Raw genomic sequence first — 20,165 nt, forward strand, 5'->3', positions numbered from 1 at the left:
GTTAACTCGTTAACGGTGCAAAATACCACCCCAAAGAGGCACATTTTCGGAATCAGCGCATCGAGGATGCCCTGAATACCGATTTTCAGTCAAATCGAAAGACCCCGCCGTTTCCCGTTAAAATGTTAATTGATCGTTAACTCGTTAACGGTGCAAAATACCACCTCAAGGAAGTACATTTTTGGAATCAGCGCATCAAACAGGCCCTGTATACCAATTTTCAGCTAAATCGAAAGAACCCGCCGTTTCCCGTTAAAATGCTAATTGGTCGTTAACTCGTTAACGGTGCAAAATACCACCCCAAAGAGGCATATTTTCGGAATCAGCGCATCGAGGAGGCCCTGGATACCGATTTTCAGCCAAATCGAAAGACACCGAAATGTGCCGCTGTGAGGCTGATATTCGTTGCTGCTGAATTGACAGACGTCGCCAAAACCTTGCATTTGTATCAGATGCGTCATGTTGGCTTACATGTGACTTAGTTTGCATTCTGTTCTCGAACCTGTCAGTAAGATTATCAGCACTAATTATCGCACAGGATTGGTTGTTATGGTCGGCAACGTTGGTTTTAAGTTTCGTCATTTTAGCCAAATATTCGTGCTGATTGGTGGTATTGTGCCAACTGACAAAATTGCGAACAGAGTGATATTTCACTTTAGAAATGTAGGTATTTTAATTGTGCGTTCTGTGGTTCTGTGGTCGTTGACACGCAATATTATGGTCAGATATTGGTGATAGAATGCTACATAGGGTGAAGGCTTAGGTTAGGTTAATTTATTTCTGAAGCTTACTGTTCTCTGTCAAACTTTTCATATATGCTTATCTATTTGATAAGCACAGCCCACAGGTATGAAATGTTTTATGAGAAAACCCAAAAGTACAGTGGCGGATCCAGGGGGGGGGGGGCAAAATGGGCATTTGCCCCTCCAAACGGCATAATTTAAGCATTATGCCTATGGACGAGGCATGGAAAGAATCGATAAGTTGTTATGGTTTCCCCCCCAAAAAAAACTGAGCTGGATCCGCCACTGCAAAAGTATGATGAATGTTATGATTTTTTTGCTTCACACTTTCATGTTACATGTTAAGATTTTTTGGAACACTTTCAATATGATTCACTTAGTATGCTTAAGAAGTGTGAAGTGATTAACTTTCATATCATGCTCACTGTCTCAGTCTCAGCAGAATAGTATGTTCTTAACAGAGCACTTTCAATGTTTTTAGCATCTGGAATTCAAAAAGATGTCCTAATTTATTGATATCCTCACTTTCTTGATATATCTCAATTATCTGCTTCTGTATGATACATATTTTGTTCATTTTCATGTGTTTTAGGCTGATTCTTAATTTTCCAATGTTGGGGTTGTAGTTTTGCCATTGGGGTTGTACTTTTAAAAGTTGGGGTTGTAGCTACACCCCCCACAGTATATAAAGTTCCGCATGTGTCTCAGACGTCATTTCCTTGCATTGTTCCATCAGTATTCTAGCCTCATTTAAATCGAGGTTGAATCTTTCAATGTCCTCTCTAATTCGATCTCCTAGAAGCCGGGAAGTCTGTTTAGCTTTCAACAGACGCATGAAGCCTAAAGCAAAACGGGAGGCATACACAGTGCTTTTCATGCAGCTAGGTACACTCGAAACATCATCCGAAAAAACAAGGACATAAAGTGCCTTGCTGTCTCAGGAATGGCTAACATCTGCGCAGCTGTCTTGGAGTGGATGTTACGCTGGGACCGGGTTATGCTTATTGCGCCGTTCTGTGTCGGGATGGATCCTACACTGCAAGTAATGGTAAAAGCGCCGTCCTGTCTCGGTTGAGAGTTACACTGGGCACTGGTGCTGCTGTGCACACAGCCTTCGTGTTTATTTTGCTGGGAGGCCCGACACCACGGAGTCTGGGAATGGCATTGTGCAATGGTAAACAAAGATGATGTAACTCATATACCTACGCCAGACTACAGGATGCCTAAAGTGTAAAGTTTGCTTATGCGTCTTCTACGTTACTGTTGACATGTTATGGCGCTTGACGTGGGCCATGACATGTGGGTCATCCACGTTATGACGTGGATGTACGGCAATGCATTCTGCGTGAGCCATTGGGATCCTTGGTGCTGGCTTTGTTATAATGCACGTCACCTATGTCGTGACCAATCCCTAGTCAATGAAATCGAGGTTGATTAGCCTCTGGAATCGTAATCCGTTTGGTCAATACTCAATAATAACACATACATGAAGCGCACGCCATCCATCCCTCATATGGCCTTCGAGGCTTCGACCACATCCGTGCGAGTACAGATGCTGGCTGTACTTACCTATACCTATTGGTTTACGGATGTGCCATCACATTTTCACTTTTGTTGCAAATGTCATTACAGTTAAGTGTTAGATCGAAAAAATTGTCCGGGCATAGGTTGTATGAACTACATTGTAACAATTGCTAGTCTCTCTCTCTCTCTCTCTCTCTCTCTCTCTCTCTCTCTCTCTCTCTCTCTCTCTCTCTCTCTCTCTCTCTCTCTCTCTCTCTCTCTCTCTCTCTCTCTCTCTCTCTCTCTCTCTCTCTCTCTCTCTCTCTCTCTCTCTCTCTCTCTCTCTCTCTCTCTCTCTCTCTCTCTCTCTCTCTCTCTCTCTCTCTCTCTCTCTCTCTCTCTCTCTCTCTCTCTCTCTCTCTCTCTCTCTCTCTCTCTCTCTCTCTCTCTCTCTCTCTCTCTCTCTCTCTCCTCTCTCTCTCTCTCTCTCTCTCTCTCTCTCTCTCTCTCTCTCTCTCTCTCTCTCTCTCTCTCTCTCTCTCTCTCTCTCTCTCTCTCTCTCTCTCTCTCTCTCTCTCTCTCTCTCTCTCTCTCTCTCTCTCTCTCTCTCTCTCTCTCTCGCCATTGGAAGCGCCAGCTGCCACGCATAGACAAACAAATCACTCACAGTCGATCATCCGTCACTCTCGTCACATGGTGGGGGTCGGTCGCTGTGACAGGCGACACTTCTGCCTCTCTGCTCCATCTCCGCATATGGCAGACTGAGCAGTCTCATATCAATCCACCATCTCACTCCCAACACGAGTTTATGTCGTGTTCTCTTGGAGCAGGTTCTCCGCAGCCCCTCGCCGACCCATGACTCAGAAATGCCGTCTGTCTCAGTCTCATCCGCTGCCGCTGTCGTTCCCTTGCCTCTCCGCCTGTTCTGGGTTATATAGCACAGCCACGGGGCGGTGCAGCGCTCGCCGACCGGGAAATGACATTGATCGGTGGCCCGACCTGGCCGGGAGGGTGACCGGCACAGAATGCATAACATGCACACGGTCTCCTAGAGACCGCCAGTGAAGACAGACGGCTAGTGATGTATCGGTCTGGCCTGTGGTGAATGTTTTGTTTTTGACGACGTGTCAATGTTATACAAACGTTGTGAAGCCGTGAGCTCTGTTCGTTGTGCGTATATGACGTTTAATGTTAGGAAAGTGCATGACAAATGACAACACAACTTTAACCCGCGCCCTGGTGGGGTCTGTTTATAACGCGACCTGGTGGGGGGGGGGGCTATTTTTTGCCCCCCCCCCCCTTGTATCTCCGAAACTACTGGACGGATCCGCAAAATTCAAACGGCGTTCGAAAGGCCTGTCAAATTTGTCGAAGGAAACCAAATTTCATTGACCTCGGGGTCACCGATGACGTCACAGGACAGGTCAAAGATGAAATGTTTCACCGTTCACGGGTCTTCTAAGGAATGCGCTATAACACCGAGGAAAACGCATTTTGTCGAGAATCAGCGGTAGGGCGTCAGTTGCCTAGTAGATATGTTGCTATTAGAGGTCACTGGCAATACCAGGTCAGGTCACAGGTCAGGTCACCAAGGGTCACAGGTCAGGTCACATGAGCCCAACTTTACTAAGATTGTGTGATACATGTTTTATGGCCAATTTTTCATTTCCAACTCAATGGTGTTGGTTATAAGACTATCAGGTACGGCTTAGGTCACTTTCTGGTGAAGTTCAGGTCAAGGTCAGGTCAAGGTCAGGCCAAAAAAGGTCAAATTTTAAAGTTGATAGCTTTGCATAAAATGGGTATTGATTCATTGCAACTCGTCACGGGGAGTCTAATGGTGGTCTTTGTTTTGCGCTACGGGGTCTAGAATTGCTAAAAATTGAGTTTGAAAATTTGACATCATCAATTTTGAACAGTTTTTTTGCTATAACTTCGCCAAAAAAAGAGGTATCAATCTCAAATTTGGTATGTGGATGGAAGGCGGTAAGGACTATCACATATATTCCGGTTTTTGCGAAATTCAAAAAACTTTTTGGATTTTTCGATTATTATATCCAAAAAATCTATTTTTTTATTTTTGGGGGTCAAAATCCAAAAATTTCAAAAATCTGAGATAGCAGTTTTGTAGCCCTGTCCAATCTACAGCTTTTATGTCTTTATCATTTTTCTGTATTTGCAAAGCTATAGGCCTGACAGCTCTTCCCGCGAAACCCTTTTTTGGGTCGAAAACGGCAGAGCACGACGTCACTCTGACGTCATTTCCGGCCAACCTATCATAGCCTTTGGAAAAAATTTTGGTCACAATGTGTAAAATTGATGTCCGGGAGGGTACTGAAAGTTTGGTGACGATCGGCGCAGCGGTTCTGGAGATATATTGAAAAGTCTGGAGGGGGCAAAAAATAGCCCCCCCCCCACCAGGTCGCGGGTTAAGAAGAGGTATTGTTCACACTGGCGGATCCAGGGGGGGGGGGCCACCGGGGCCATGGCCCCCCCCCCCAAAAGCCTGAAAGGGGGGGGGGCCAACATATCTTTTGGCCCCCCCCAAAACGCTTGGAGAAAAATTACTGTGAGAAGGTTGCGTAGTAGATATCTACTAGAATCAGCAGCGTGATTCAATAGCGTAGAGAAAGTCAGGGGCGCGGGAACTACTTTCAGACTGGGGGAGCACACCATAATAGAGATCAACCTAGGGTCCCCCCAAATCTAGTTTTCTCACCGGTTTTAGGCCACTTATTTTTCATCCCTTGGCTTTTTCAACAAAAAAGAAACAGTTGCAAAAAAGGACGGTATTCCGTCTGAAAGTTGTGGGGGCACCGCCCCCACTGGCGGATCCAGGGGGGCCACCGGGGCCATGGCCCCCCAAAAGCCTGAAAGAGGGGGCCAACATATCTTTTGGCCCCCCAAAACGCTTGAAGAAAAATTAATGTGAGAAGGTTGCGTAGTAGATACTATAATCAGCAGCGTGATTCAATAGCGTAGAGAAAGTCAGGGGCGCGGGAACTACTTTCAGACTGGGGGAGCACACCATAATAGAGATCAACCTAGGGTCCCCCCAAATCTAGTTTTCTCACCTGTTTTAGGCCACTTATTTTTCATCCCTTGGCTTTTTCAACAACAAAAAAGAAAACAATTGCAAAAAAGGACGGTATTCCGTTTGAAAGTTGTGGGGGCACCGCCCCCACTGGCAGATTCAAGGGGGCCACCGGGGCCATGGGCCCAAAAAGCCTGAAAGAGGGGGCCAACAATCTTTTGGCCCCCCAAAACGCTCGAAGAAAAATTAATGTGAGAAGGTTGTGTAGTAGATACTTACTAGAATCAGCAGCGTGATTCAATAGCGTAGAGATACCCAGGGGCGCGGGAACTACTTTTAGACGGGGGGGGGAGGTCACACCATGATAGAGATCAACCTAGGATCCCCCAAATATAGTTTTGTCGCCGGTTTTAGGCCACTTATTTTTCATCCCTTGGCTTTTTCAACAAAAAAAGAAAACATTTGCAAAAAGGAGCGGTATTCTGTCTGAAAGTTGTGGAGGCACCGCCCGCACGGCCCCAGAGTTGGGGGGGGGGCAAGCTGCCACCACTGCCCCCTCCCCCCGGTTCCCGCGCCTATGGAGAAACTACCGGGTTTACTAGCTTCCTTCATAAAGTGTCGTCATGTCTTATCGTCACCCGAGAAGGTCTTATTGCATAAATATCGATTGAGCTGTCAAGTTAACAAACTTGCTGTGGCAGCCTGACCTGACATGACCCGGCAACTTTTCATTCACGGAATATGCGCAATAAATTTTTTAGGAAAACTCACTGAGTTTTCGTTGAAAAAAAAACTTGTTTTGTTTCGTAATTGTACAAGAAGCATATGAGGGACCTTTTTGTCCCTTCCTGCGAAACGGTAAAAGACTTATTTCGGTCACAGCTCAGGCCAATCTCTAAGGGTCAGTCGGGTCACTTATTTCTTAAAAGGGTCCTTACGGCATCCAAGGACCAATTCCGGCTTTTGAGTGCGCCACATCAGCATTTGATGCTACGACAGATGTCGAAATCTGAATATATGTTACAGGCCGTATGAAAATTCGGTCCGTTTGCAAACGGCCTGGCCCAGTCAGGCCATATGAAACTACCTGAAAACACCGGCCGTTTGCAAACTATGACCTGAAATATCAGACCGTTTGAAAACGACCTAGTTAGTTTCGGCCTAGCGGATCCAGGGGGGCCACGGGGTCATGCCCCCAAGCCTGAAAGGGGAACAACATATATTTTTTGTCCCCAAAAACACTTAAGAAAAATGAATGTGAGAAGGGCGTAGTAGGTAGAGAGAAAATACCGTATCATTAAAAATATGTGAGCTTGATAAAAGTGTTGGTCTTGTCTTCACCCAAGAAGTTCTTATTGCACACTTTAACCATGGATGAAAGAACCTTCATCCCCTGGTTCTCCTTCATCCATGCTTTAACTCTCGATCGACGTGTGAAGTTATCGTGTAAGGTATCATGAAGCCGATCGCGACGAAACTTTAGTACCCTCATGGTGACAAAGTCTGAAAATTTCATGACCCTGACCCAAGTGAACTTTGACTTGTGGCCTATTTCTCGAGACTATCCGTGCGTTCGGAGAGCATGGAATATTCACCGTCCCCGGGAATATTCCCCGTGCCGCGTTCGGAGGCGTATCTCTCTGAACGGCTAATCTCCGGAAATATTCCGCGCGCATGGAATATTCAACGGATTCCACGTGGAATGTGCCTCTCCGAACGGCATATTTACGTCTGGACAACGAGTTGCGTTGGAGAGGCCGGAAATAGTGGCGATTTCAGGACCGCAAGAATGGACCGTCATTGGAATGATTCTTTTTGAAACCGTGCACTGTTTTCGTCCGGAATTTAATAGTTACTACAAAATATTTTGTAATTACGTTTCCACCAAGAATGAATACCATCAGGGCTAAATTTTTACTACTTTTGCATTTTGTCAAGAAGCACATAGTGCTGTTATATTGCAGTTTTTGCGCGTTTGTTACAAAATATGAAGTGAATAAGCGTCAATTTTGCTTTGTGTATTCCAAAAGGAGAGGGAACTATTTTATTTGTGCCTTCATGTCAGAATTCAAGGCAGTTTACAAACAAGCATTTGGTCTTTCTCGTATATAAGCAGTGGCTAAGAAGAAAAGGTTGATCAATCCTGAAGTTCAGTCATCGTACCTCAACTTGGCAGCAAGATCCCCAAGGACAGAGGTTATATTGAATACCTGTCCTGTAAATCAAAGCATTTTTGTGCATGCAAAGGCTTAAGCTATTTGTGGTGTGTTCGGAGTGAGGCTATATGGCCGTTTTTGTTGTATGCTTATGTGGAGATTGAATATAACTGTGACCCTTTGCTTGTTTGTATACTTACTATGGTCAAACAGGGAACAGCACATTCACATAGCATACTCACCTAGCACCTAACTCATAGCTGTACCCTGCAGGATCTGTACTTGTTCATGTCTCGAGCATTAACAAAGCACTAAAGTAATTTAGTAATCATTTCCCACATTTTCTGAGCATCTAACATGACATACAGCAGTGCAGAGCAGCTTCAGAGAAGAAACACTTTAAAATGCACAGACTCACAGTCACATCAGCCACCCAATGAGCCAGTTCCTCAGCTGACTGTTTCCCTGGATGCAGCTTGGCAAGGTGAGCTAGCTATAGGCAAGTTGAAGGTTAGCAGGGAAGATTGAGTTAGGGTGAGTACCTACCTATAACTGGGTGCTACTGCTACGCAGGTCTTGGGTACTGGGTAGGCTGCAAATATGTGAGTTGTGACGATTGAGGTTAGGTCAGCTGTCAGGTTATTCAGGAGTGCTCATTGCTCAGGTCACATTTTTATGGACACTTGGCAAATTAAAAACTAACATAACCTAATCTAAGCTAACCCGACTAAACCTACACAACTGCTGACTATAGGAACTAAGCACCTACCTTCTGTGATGTCAAAACTCAAGTTCAAGTTTGTCAAAACAAAGTAGAGTTCCTTGGTGGGAGATTACCCTCAGTACTTTTTATCCCAGCCCTGTGAAGAAAACTAATACTTCTAAGCTCTCTCAGTCACTGCTGGCCATCCACAGGAAGAAACGCTGAGACTGAGAGCTTTGCCATTGTATATTGGACCAACAATCATGAATCACTATCATTCATGAATGACTATGAACACATCATATGATCACATTGTTGCATGGAATGTCACATTGACAATCTTATAACAATCCTTTCTTCAAGAAATACAGTAATGGTTAACATCAAAATCAACATAAAGTGGATTTAGTGATCCCAAGCTTTCTCCTCCAGTTGCAGTAGCAATGGAATGATCGTATGTTTCATTTGCCAGACACTGAGTACCTGATGCACATTACAATCTGCATAGCATCTAAGCATAGTAAAGCTGCCAAAGTCCATTCATTCTAGATTTTTAACTTGATAGTTAGCACCAATTTATCTTGCTGTTGTAAGTTTCATTCAATATTCATATTTCATACCAATACATCAATATGCGCTCATCAGTCAACATTTTCTGGCATGATCCTGCTCAGCGTGCTCTTCAGTATTGCTCCAAGATCTGCAATATTTTAGCTTGTTTTCGGCCAATAAGCTCTTTTAATTTTACTCTTTTTTTTGCTGATATATAAGCCCCATCAACTTGCGTTTATCAACCAAAATTTCATAACTTCAAGTTCCACTTGATATTGATATTGCTCAGGAGTCAGGACCTCTGTCAGCCTCCTGGAGCCTCCTGGATACTTGGGATTGTTTTCCGCCACATGCTTCTTAAATATGATATAAGTCAATCTTAAGGGATCCAAAACATCCAACAAAACTGAAACGACGTACAAGAGTACGGAAACCACCAGATAAACTTAAAAAGTGCCTTGGAACAGAGCCAAGTGGTGTGCTCTCCATTTGTTTGTTTACAATTATTGTAGTGCTGATGTATTTTTAGGACTCTGAAGGTCGGCTTATAAAAAATGAAACGTTTTTACAAAAGTTGTAAGGCAAGTAATATTTATCTGAAAGAAATAAAACATTCAAAAGCCAAACACTATAAAATACATGAATCGGAACGGAAAAGTAACCCAAAAATCCAGCCTAATCACCGGCTCCTAAAACTGCAACAAAATCAGCACTTTTTCCCGCAACTCGTTGTCCAGACGTAAATATGCCTCCGAACGTACCATATGTTTGGCCATGTTGGAGGCCATGTTTGGCCGGAATAGCGATTCGGCGTATGTCGGCTCACATTATCCGCGCTTTCATAGTCTTTTCGTGGTTTTAAACGCTCAAACATGTGATATGATGTTGCTCCCACGCATTACGGCGGATGCCAATGTCACCTTACGGTCAAGTCAGGTCATTGACCTTTGATGACCTCGGTGCACTTTTCCGAGTTTAACATGTTTCTAGGATAGTTTCGTTTAGCTGATTTTGAATTTAGCATTTTGCAGCCATTTGAACATTTACGAAGTAGTTTTGATGCCTTCGTATCATGTTACGTAGCTGCCAGTGGTAGTGGACACCTGCTATACGGACGCCCATAAGTAGGGGAGAGTGGGGTAATTTGGCCGCTTTTTTTAGAAAACGATGTAACTTAAAATTGACGACACATTTCTGCATTTTCTCAACGCTGGCAGGTGTCGCATTCATTTTTCTTTACTGGACAGTGAACTTGAAATGATAGAGTAATTACTTATATTGAAATTGTGACGTATTACAAAGGTCTGCAAGGCGGCCAAATTGCCCCACTAGCAGGGTTATTTGGCCGGGGGTGTGGGGCAATTTGGCCGGTGTTAGTTTGCGGTCGGGATTTTCTGTTATATTGCGAGTCAGCTTCAGATTCAGCAATGACGTGTGTCCTATGACGCATTTACCGCATTTTGGAGGTTGACTCATGGGGTCACAGGGGTCAAAACAGCCAAATTAGCGGCTCTAGATCCGAAGACAGTTTTTTACGAATAACTTTTGAAGTAATCAAGCTAGGCCGAAACTTCGAGTACCATCGTACTTCTCTCGTCATTCCGCATCGAAACATATATGTGTTGACTTTGAGAAGTCAAGGTCAAAGGTTGACCTCAGGTCACGTTACCTAAGGTCGCTTAACCTCAAGGTCACGTGATTTCAAGGTCATCATGCATATCATTCGATGCGCCTTGGCGAGCTGAACAGAATGAGACCAGTTGTGCGGCTGTACCATTTTTATGTAAGGATTTATTAGCAAAAAAACGTTTGGTAACCTTTGATGACGTCACATGCTCTTACAGTTGACCAATCGGAAGTAAGGCATCAAAGTAGTCAAAGTTGGTCATGAATCATGTCATTTATGGTACAATTGACCATGAAAACTCGGCCGTCCCAGCATAGTGACCATGAGCGCACCGGCCAAGTTGCCCCGCTAGTCCCGGCCAAATTACCCCATATTGCCAGGGATGCGGAGCCGTGGAAATTTCAAACGGCTCCGGCTCCGGCTCCGGCTCCGGAGAAAAAAATCGGCTCCGGCTCCGGCTCCGGCTCCGGGTGAAATGTTATGGCGGCTCCGGCTCCGGCTCCGGCTCCGAGTAAAATGGTCCGGCTCCGGCGGCTCCGGCTCCGGCGGCTCCGGCTCCGACTCAGTACATCCCCTACGCAATCAATTAAATACGGGTGGAAGAAAAATTGGATTGGTTATACGCGTTACTCTTTGCCATGACCGGCTCACCGCGTCCCCGCGCAAACGCACCTCGGAGAACTGGCAGAACAAAGGGCTAGGAAGCGATGGCATTGGAAACGCAGTCGCCGCGAATCGGAGTTCAGTGAACCATCGTAAGCTGACACTCGTCTCGGCTGCATTGGGGGGTGAGGGGTGGGGTGTGTGTGGGATGAGACGGTGCTGGGAGTCGCAGTCCACTGCACTGGTTTGAAAACGATGGCTGTCACCTGATGACTGGTCCTCATGTTCTGGGGATGCAGTAGACGTGGGGGGGGGGGGGGAAGAGCAAACAGGAAGTTGTTTGCGTACTGTGGGATACTGGGGATATTCGGATTTTTTCATTCACTTGATGGCCCATGACGTACCTAAGTACCATATGTTTTACTGCCTTGTACTGTCAAACCGAACTAGGTCAATTATTTTTTTTTCCTCTTCAAAAAATAAAAAGGAGCCGGAGTCGCCCCCTTTTTTGGCGGCTCCGGCTCCGGCTCCGGCTCCGGGCTATATTGTTTCACGGCTCCGGCTCCGGCTCCGGCTCCGGGCAAAATATGCCGGCTCCGGCGGCTCCGGCTCCGACTCCGGCTCCGGCTCCGCATCCCTGCATATTGCCATTCTGAAAATTTTTGTGTATAAAGTCTTCACGGCTATACGGAATTAGGTGAAATTGCTCTTGGAATGGCTGAACACCCCCAAGAATGGCGCTATAATGTCTGAATTCGTTTTTAGCCCAAATACTACATGTTATACAACTTTGTAAACAGAAGTAAAAGTTACCATTTTCTAGTGAAATTAACGTTTTATTAATTTTGAATAAAACTAAGAGGGGCAAAGTTTTGACATTTGTCCTCCAGCTATTTCTACCCATGACAAATGAATAGAGACTAGAGTTATTTCACTCACTTTTATTAGACATCGTACAGGTGGGGGCGGCCAATTTACACCACCGGCCAAATTACCCCACTCTCCCCTACTCCTGCTGGTTGATCTGACCTGACCTGCCCCGACATGGTCTAAACGCATGAAGACATTATCTATGATCCAAACTAACATGAAATTTGTAATCAGCACAAAAAAACGTATTACAGCCTTACTTTAGGAGGTTCTGACAGGTCCTGATTTTTCCGTCTTTTGGGTCTGTGACCTGACCTGGGCGGTGTTTCACGGCACGCTGCCAGCCGCTGCCAACGCTGATGGCACTTTTGGTTTCAATGGAGATATCAACAAGCCTATACCCACAACACTACCGAAGGCTGACCTTAGCTCGCGGAATGCGCTGTCAGCGGCTGTCAGCACGACCGTGAAACACCGCCCTGGAAGGTCAACCAATGACCAAGGACCTTAAAATCGGGTATCATCGGCTTCGTCTCGTCACTCACGGGCAACACGCCTGTTTTTTTTTTGTTTTTGTTTTTTGTTTTCTGTTTTTTTTTTCCAACCGACACCTCCCAGCCCGCGAAGGCTGCGCCACGCACCGACCCGGAGCGGGCTAATTGGTCGACAAAAGCAATTTGAAGTGTTTTCAAAGTAATATTTAGGCTCGGGTTGGGTGGGCTACCATTTCTATATTTTTTTTTTAGTTTTAAAAAAAATATCGTTTCAGGGCTGTGTCGAAAAAATAAGTGGCCTAAATCCGATGAGAAAACAGGATTTGGGGGTACCCTAGGTTTGGTTACTTGCAGGAGTTGCCCCCCCCCCAAAAACGCAAGTCTGGATCCGCCAGTGATTGTTCAAGTAATGACTGCTTCCTTTATATATGTATTTCAGATTGCGTGCTGCGGATTTAGTATCAAGAATACTGGGCATCTGCTCGTGAAACTCAACAGCCAACGGACTGCTTTTCCCGGATGAAGTGGGTGCCAAAGGACGCAAAATGGATGTGTAGCATTTGTTTTTAACTCCGTGCCGCTGCTAATTACCCTTACCACCGGATGATGCTACAGACCAGAAGCGTAAGGACAGGCACACCCAAGAAGTCAGTGACTACCACATTACCAGAGACCAGCGGCGTTCCCAACTTCAGTCCGCCGCTGTCCGCCCGATCCCGTCTTCCCAGCCCCTGTGTCTCTCTCAGGCACAAACTACCACCCCTGAGTGCGGACGGAGCCGGAGCCGGAGCTCGGAACCGTGTTGTAGACTTCGACCGTGAGCCATCTCGAGCTGATCTAGCTCGCACCGCGCAGACTCCTTCAGCTACGCCAGTCCTGACACCAGCGGCACCAGTCCCGACACCAGTGGCACTAGCGGCAGCGGCGACACCAGCACCACCGTCACCACCAGTAGCTAGCCGGCTGAGACGTCAGATTCCTGCAGGAGTGGCTGTCCGCCAGCTTAGACTCGTCTCTCCCAGGCGGAGACCGGAGGCGACTGTAGAGAAACCACTGCCGAGGCTGAAAACAGCCGGAGCCGCGGCTGAAGGAGCCAGTGGTTCTGCTGCCGCTTCTCCTGCCGCTGTAGCTACCGCAGCTGTTCCCGCTACTGCTACCGCAGCTGTTCCTGCTGCCTCTAACGCTGCTGTTTCAGCTATTGTTTCTGCTGCTGTTTCTGCTGCAGTTTCTGCTGCCGACACCTCCGCATATCCAGCCGTCTCTTCGCATCCCCGGCCGGCAGACCGCAACTCTTCAACCATGGAACAGACGGAGGACGCCAACTTCAACCCGGTGGTGGTACGTCGCAACGTATCGAGCTCAGCGGTCCTCTCCCCGTCCCAGCGCCGGAGGCAGAGCACCGGATCCCCACAGAGGCGACCCAACAGCACCTGCAGTCCCGTGCTCTCCGCCAGACCACGGAGCACCCTTCTGAACGACAACCAGCGGCCGACGCCTGGTCTGCCGCACGGGGCAGGCGCTGAGCCGGGGATGTCAGACCTGACGGGCGGAGGGCAGACGGTCGGGAGGGGTGGCAGCTCGGATGGTACGGAGGAGATCATGTTGGACGAAAATGTGAACCCGGCGGCGGTGAGGAAGACACGGGGGAAGGCGCTCATCATACGGAGGGGAGCTTCCATCTCATCGCCGCCTCCGAGAGCCACCCATGGTGAGTCGGCTGGCATGGAGTGCAGTCTGTAAAATACCAAATGCATTTGTTCACATTGGCTGAAGCCGTTTTGAAACGTGTGCCTTGTTTTGAGGAGCGGCATAATCTATCAGAAGTTGCAATAGGCATGGTGGTTGCTGGGAACTTCCAATTATAACGATACTTCAATTAAGTTATCACTTATAGTTGTTGTGCACTGCACTGGTGCCCTGGCGTTTGCTTGTGCTCGACATAAGTTGCATTTGTGTAGCTGTGTATCGCTTTTTCCAACGTGTTGCCCGTCGGTATACCCTCAGCGTCACCAGCGGGGAAATCGGCATTCAGAGATTCAGAAGCTGGACCGGAGGTGGCGCTGCTATCGGAGGACCTCTTCGGCCCGGCTGCGGCGTGTGAGTATGGACATTAACAAAAATGATAACGTGGTTTGAACTAGCTAGCACTATAAATATTTGCATGAAAGTGGAATTAAAATATATGAATCACGCTTTGCTTCGTCAACTAATTTACCCTTCATAGTTCTTTCTTACATACATTTAAGGTATTTATACCGCACGTAGATATAGGAAACGTAGGTGTACCATCTCATGGCACTGAGATTTAATTCTAATGCTTATTTAGACTTAGTAATCACCCACCAGAGTTTATTATTCTGCACAGTATTTCATGCCTGTTGGGTTGTCGTCTCGACCTCTAGAGCTCTTTTCTATTTTACCCTTAACCACGGAATATATAGTCTACGACATGGAATGGACAAAACGAATTTTTCCTGTAACTGCTGAGTTTTTGGCTACCTGGCAATTTGGGTGTGCTGCTGTGGTTTTGGCACTTCCGTGCTGATGGACGAGATGAGTTTTATCTAATTAAATTACTTATTGTTGAATAAAGTTAGACGTTGTTTTCAGCATAGTACACATTACAAGACTGAAAAGAAATAACCTCATGCTTAATCGAAATGAAAATTATTAATCCAAAAAATATTTTCGTGAATGTCACTTCGGTCGGTGACATTCACGACACGGAGGATGCGAAACACTTTGCTTAGCTTTCCCATCAATTCTGCATGTTAATCTACTGACGAAATGACATTCACGAGAATATATTCTGGATTAACAATTTTCGTTTCAATTTAATGAGCGTGAGGTTATTTTTTCACTCTCATAAATTAAATTACTATTATAAAACTCTAAAACTATGCATGGATGTATGTGAGTCTGTCTCTGTTGGCGGGTTGTTGCTCCGAAACTGTGCGAGTTGCGCCGGTGAAATTTTTAGACAAAGTCAAAAGTCTGCAAAAATTGTTTGTATTAAAATTTGGAGCGCTCACGACGCTCCAAACGTGGCCGAAAGACTCATCACCGTCCGGCCGCCCGGTCCTCCCCAGCAGGTGGTAGCCAGCTGGTCAGGCTGCGCCGTCGTCCGGCACAGGGCCGGCTGACAGCGGCAATTCCGCCAGTGCGCTAGTTCGGCGTCTTCCCGTAGGCCTCCCGCGCATGACCGGCCGGACCTCCACCGCTCGACAATTGGGTACGGTAGGATAACACCTCTTACGCTGCCCGCTGATGTCTGAGCAGTCGTCTGCCGTAGGTATGACCTATTAGTCACCGGTGCTGCAGCTTTGCTAGTTTCTTCGTCGCCGCAGTCTTGGGGCGCTGAATCGTCTTGGTAGCTTTTCTTTTCACCAAGTTTTTGCACATGCGGTGCAGCTCCATACGCATGTATGTTGCCGCCATGATGCTTAGCACTGCAGGATGGCACATCTCCTGCGCTAGCTGCCGGGCCTCTTTTGTTTCCAGTGCACAGCTGACCAGCCGTTTGCAGATCTGTGCTTCGTGAAAAAAGTGTTCAGCTTGAGCTCGGAACTGTTGATGGCACGCTATAATAAATGCGTCGCAGTCTTCTGTAGGGCGCAGGAGGCTACCTACGTCGGTAGTACTGATGGATGTATACGACTTTAAGGCCGTAAATATCTCTGAATCAACCAGAGGCATCGCTTCCTGTTTGATCACTACTGCCCTGCACCTGTCGCAGCTGATGCGGGCAGTGCGAAGGAGGTAGCCACAGACGTAGGTTAATACGTTGCGGGTTTCCATTTCCACTGGGCAGTTCCCCGCTGCTCCAGACGGTGTGTTAGGGGACGGGCGCGGTGGCGCCGTCACTGGCTGTTCGTTGGTTTCCATCGTCACCTGCCTCAAGACCGCGATCAGCCTGTCTCCGTCGTCAGCGCAGTTTGAAGTTGCTGGTACCAACAGGAGGTCATTCAGGGACGCGTGCTTATACAGATGTCGAAAGTGGATAGGATCTGGGTTGTCCGTCCCCCCACCTCGCTGCCGCACGATGCCAAGCAAGTTTTCCAGCGCGTCTTGGTTCAGGCGGCGTGTGCACAAAAATGTGCATCCAATGTGCATGCCAAAAAAGTTTTCCAGCGCGTCTTGGTTCAGGCGGCGTGTGCACAAAAATGTGCATCCAGCGGCCTGACACAATTTCCATACTTCTTGAACCCCTCTGATCGTCTGTATCAGACCACGCACGGAATCGATGCTGGCGCCGTCTCCGACCGTCCACCGCCGAAGCCAAGCTTCGCCGTCTACGAGAATTTTGATGTGTTCTTCTGCTGTCACTGGGTGGATGCTCGAAATCGCACGACGCATAGAACAGGTGTTGAACCGGGTAGAAGAGTTCAGGACATCTAGCAGGTTGTTGAGGCGCAGCAGGAAAGTAGCAGTCGGGAGTGATGATCGCGGGAGTTTGTTGAAGGTTGCATACATAGTAATCGCTGCTGATACTGTTCTGCTCATAACTTGTACGGCGTAGCGAACCTTCATCTTCTCGAAGCTGTTGGGTCTGATATGTCGTTCAGTTAGTTTCGGTGCAGCCCGTGGAAAAGAAGCGGAGTCAACCTCAAATAGTGCTTCCAGATATCTCCACGAAGATAGCTCACCGTCAACTTCAATGTCGTGTTTCATGAGGGCGTTTCGAAGACATTTGAAAAGGTGCGGCACGTCATACAAAGCGATAATATTTCGCCCATCTACCGTGAAGACGCCGCTATCGGCAGCTCCGAGCAACCTGTAGGTGGACTGATTGTTCGTGCCCATGTCACACGTTGTTGCCAGCACCGTCAGTCCAGCCTCAGTCACACGACGGATGCACTGTACCAGCAGCTGCTGCTGCACGGTGGCTTTGGTGGTTCCAGCGCTCAGGAAGAATCCCAACGGCTGCTTCCAGCGTTTGGTGATGCCCCGCACCATCATAACCAGCGCATGGTCAGCACAGGCGTTCGAGCGGCCGAGGGGGCCGTGATCAGCGAAGCCCTCTATTATGTCGTCACTACGCTGGTAGGCGAGCCGAGCCTTCGGCCACTCCAGCGTCCCAAATGGGAGACATCTCCACCGCCGGCTCGGTAGCAGTACCAGCAGCGGCGCCCTGCGGCCCTTCCAACAGTGCCGGGGCCACACAGGAGGCCGATGCCGGTGCCGTCTGCACCCCGGACCGTTCGTTGGCGATGGCGGCGACGGCGACAGCAGCTAGCATCTCCAGCGGCGACAGATTAACGCCCGCCTCAGAGGCTGCCAATATGTCAGCAGCAGCCGTCGCTCTAAGCGGCGCTTGCGATTCGCAGTCTGCATTAAGGTTTTCTGGACGTCCAGGGCGGCCCACCCCGGCCACGGGCAGCCACGGATGTATTCGTTGGCAGTGCCGTGCCGCATTAGACCACTCTTTACAAATTTTACAGTAACGCGTTTTAATTTTCATTCTAATTTTAGACCAATGTTAAAACGGTAATGCAACGAATATGTATGAATGCTGTAGTAACAATCTGTGCTAAACTTCCCAACAAAATATACGGTTACCATTTCAAAGTCACAGTCACAACTTCATTTGGTCACGACGAAGATGAATCATTCGAATCATTCAATGATTGTTAAGAAAATCTATATGAAAAATTTATATGAAAATTTATATGAAAATGTAAACCCACGTGGAAAAAAATTCATCCGCATCCTTCACTAATTGGGATATTCATCCGGCAAATCCTTGATTTTTGGTTACACACGTGGCAATGCTAATCGAAGCTCCTGTCCATTCCATGTCGTAGACTATATATTCCGTGCCTTAACCCTCGCCGGCACAGGCCATTTTGCGTCCTTCGACGGCACAAGTACAACCCCCCTCGCGTTTGGCCCCTGATCGAGCTAGAGCTTCGCGGAAACAACGAGCGTGTTGCCCGTCACGAGAGGAAGCCGATGATACCCAATTTTAAGGTCCGAGGTCATCGGGTGACCTTCCAGGGGTCAGGTCAATGACCCGAAAACCGGGAAAATCGGGACCTGTTAGAAAGTCGTAAAGTGTGGCTGCTATGTGGTTTTCCGGGGTGTTGATCACGAATATCGTGTTAGTTTTGATCAGAGATGATGTCTTTAAGCATTTAGACCAGGTCGGGTCAGGTCAGGTCAGGTCAACCGGTAGGTAGGTCAACCGGTTGTGACGGGTATTCGTAATACCTGTCAACCGCCTCTGACAGCTTCGTAACATGTTACGAAGGCACCAAAAGTACTTCGTAAATGTTCAAATGGTTGCGAAGTTCGAATTCAGCTCCAAAAAATAGCCTAGAAACATGTCAAACTCGAAAAAGTGAACCGAGGTCACCCGAGGTCACCAAAGGTCAATGACCTGACCTGACCTTCAGGTGACCTTGACACCCACCCTAATGTATGGGAGCAACATCAAATCACATGTTAACGTTTGAAACCACGAAAAGCTTGCAAACGCGCGGCTAATGCGAGCCGACATACGCCGAATGGCGATTCCGGTCAAACATGGTCTCGGAAAAGAGGTCACAGGTCAAAGGTCATTTGGGTCAGGGTTATGACATCTTCAGGGTAGGCGTAAAATTGATCAATGCGAGGGTACTGAAAGTTTCGTCGCGATCGGCCGCTTTTTACGCGAGTTATTCGCGAAAAACCTTAAGGGGGGTTTGCATCAACCCCCCCCCCCCTGTGCCGGCGAGGGTTAACTTGGCCAAAATTGAACACTTTTCTTAAAGCTCTAAAATAGCCACCAACGTTTAAAATGTGAATTACAAACTAACACCCACCTACTAACTAACTAGCTAAATAACTAAATAGATGAGTAACTACTTGTAACTAACGATTACTTTTTTGACACAGCTGCACCTACAACAAACAGTAAGACCTGATTTGTGTTGACCTGTCTGGTCCTCACTCTACACACAGAAAAATATTGACACCGTTAGCGGTGTAATTGCACAGTACATATCTGAGCACTTGAGGACAGTTAATTTAGTCCCTTCCCCGCTTAAATTACTCGCGCTTCCAAATGAACACCAGGAAGAAGGTAATAGAACACTGTTAGGAGGGTTGGGTGTTTTGCTACATGTAGTAAAACACCCAACCCTCCTAACAGTGTTCTATTACCTTCTTCCTGGTGTTCATTTGGAAGCGCGAGTAATTTAAGCGGGGAAGGGACTAAATTAACTTTCCTCAAGTGCTCAGATATGTACTGTGCAATTACACCGCTAACGGTGTCAATATTTTTCTGTGTGTACAGCATGCTACCGATTTAGAACTATATAGCCGTTGTACATATATTGTTGTACCTACAATTATGTTGCCATTTTGTGTAAAGGGCTAGTGAATATTTGGCCGAGCTTTGAGTTGAGGACACTTGCGAACAGTAGCGGCGGAACACCTTCAATTAAGGGGGGGGGGGCACTGCCGAATTTTGGTCCCATTCTTTCCATGCAACGCCCATAGGGCTAATGGTAAAATGCCCAAGTCAAAGGGGGGCACGGTGCCCCGGTGCCCTCCCCGTTCCACCGCCTATGCTTGCGAAAGGCCTATTGGCTATGCATGCGAAGTATTTTTTAAGATAATTATTACACAGAGAACGGTATGTTTTTAGTATGGACCAGTGTTTTATTGATTTCTACGTAGATTTATTTTGTAACGGTGCCGTTTTGTAGTTGATAGTAGGAAAAAATGTTGAAACAAGCGGGGCATGTTTATAGGGTATGCGAATATATGAAAATCGTGACGCTATTTGAAAAAATGCATGCTCGAAGCTCGTGCTGTATTCAACTGCTTTTCAGCTAGTGCAATTTTCGGCATCTAGGTACCTGACGCAGCAACGGTAAAATTAGTTATAGACCGGT

The 20,165-nt window shown here is 47.1% G+C and overlaps 1 protein-coding gene across 1 annotated transcript; it reads left to right on the forward strand.

Moving 5' to 3' along the window:
- The first annotated feature begins 12,888 nt into the window (after positions 1–12,888).
- On the forward strand, positions 12,889–19,205 carry LOC122386760 (proline-rich protein 18-like). Its single transcript, XM_043376306.1, has 3 exons — positions 12,889–13,993; positions 14,290–14,382; positions 19,162–19,205. Exons 1-3 carry the CDS (start codon positions 12,889–12,891, stop codon positions 19,188–19,190), a joined length of 1,227 nt encoding a protein of 408 aa, XP_043232241.1. The 3' UTR covers positions 19,191–19,205.
- The last annotated feature ends 960 nt before the right edge of the window (positions 19,206–20,165 follow it).

This window comes from Amphibalanus amphitrite, unplaced genomic scaffold (assembly GCF_019059575.1).
Source record: "Amphibalanus amphitrite isolate SeventyFive unplaced genomic scaffold, NRLGWU_Aamphi_draft 000261F_arrow, whole genome shotgun sequence".
NCBI classification, from domain to species: Eukaryota; Metazoa; Arthropoda; class Thecostraca; order Balanomorpha; family Balanidae; genus Amphibalanus; species Amphibalanus amphitrite.

Excerpts from the sequence above, each read along its gene's own strand:
- LOC122386760 (XM_043376306.1), top strand. The coding sequence starts at position 12,889 with ATGATGCTACAGACCAGAAGCGTAAGGACAGGCACACCCAAGAAGTCA. Across the intron at positions 13,994-14,289 it reads GCCTCCGAGAGCCACCCATG|CGTCACCAGCGGGGAAATCG; the intron begins GTGAGTCGGCTG and ends GTATACCCTCAG. Across the intron at positions 14,383-19,161 it reads CTTCGGCCCGGCTGCGGCGT|CTGCACCTACAACAAACAGT; the intron begins GTGAGTATGGAC and ends TTTTTGACACAG.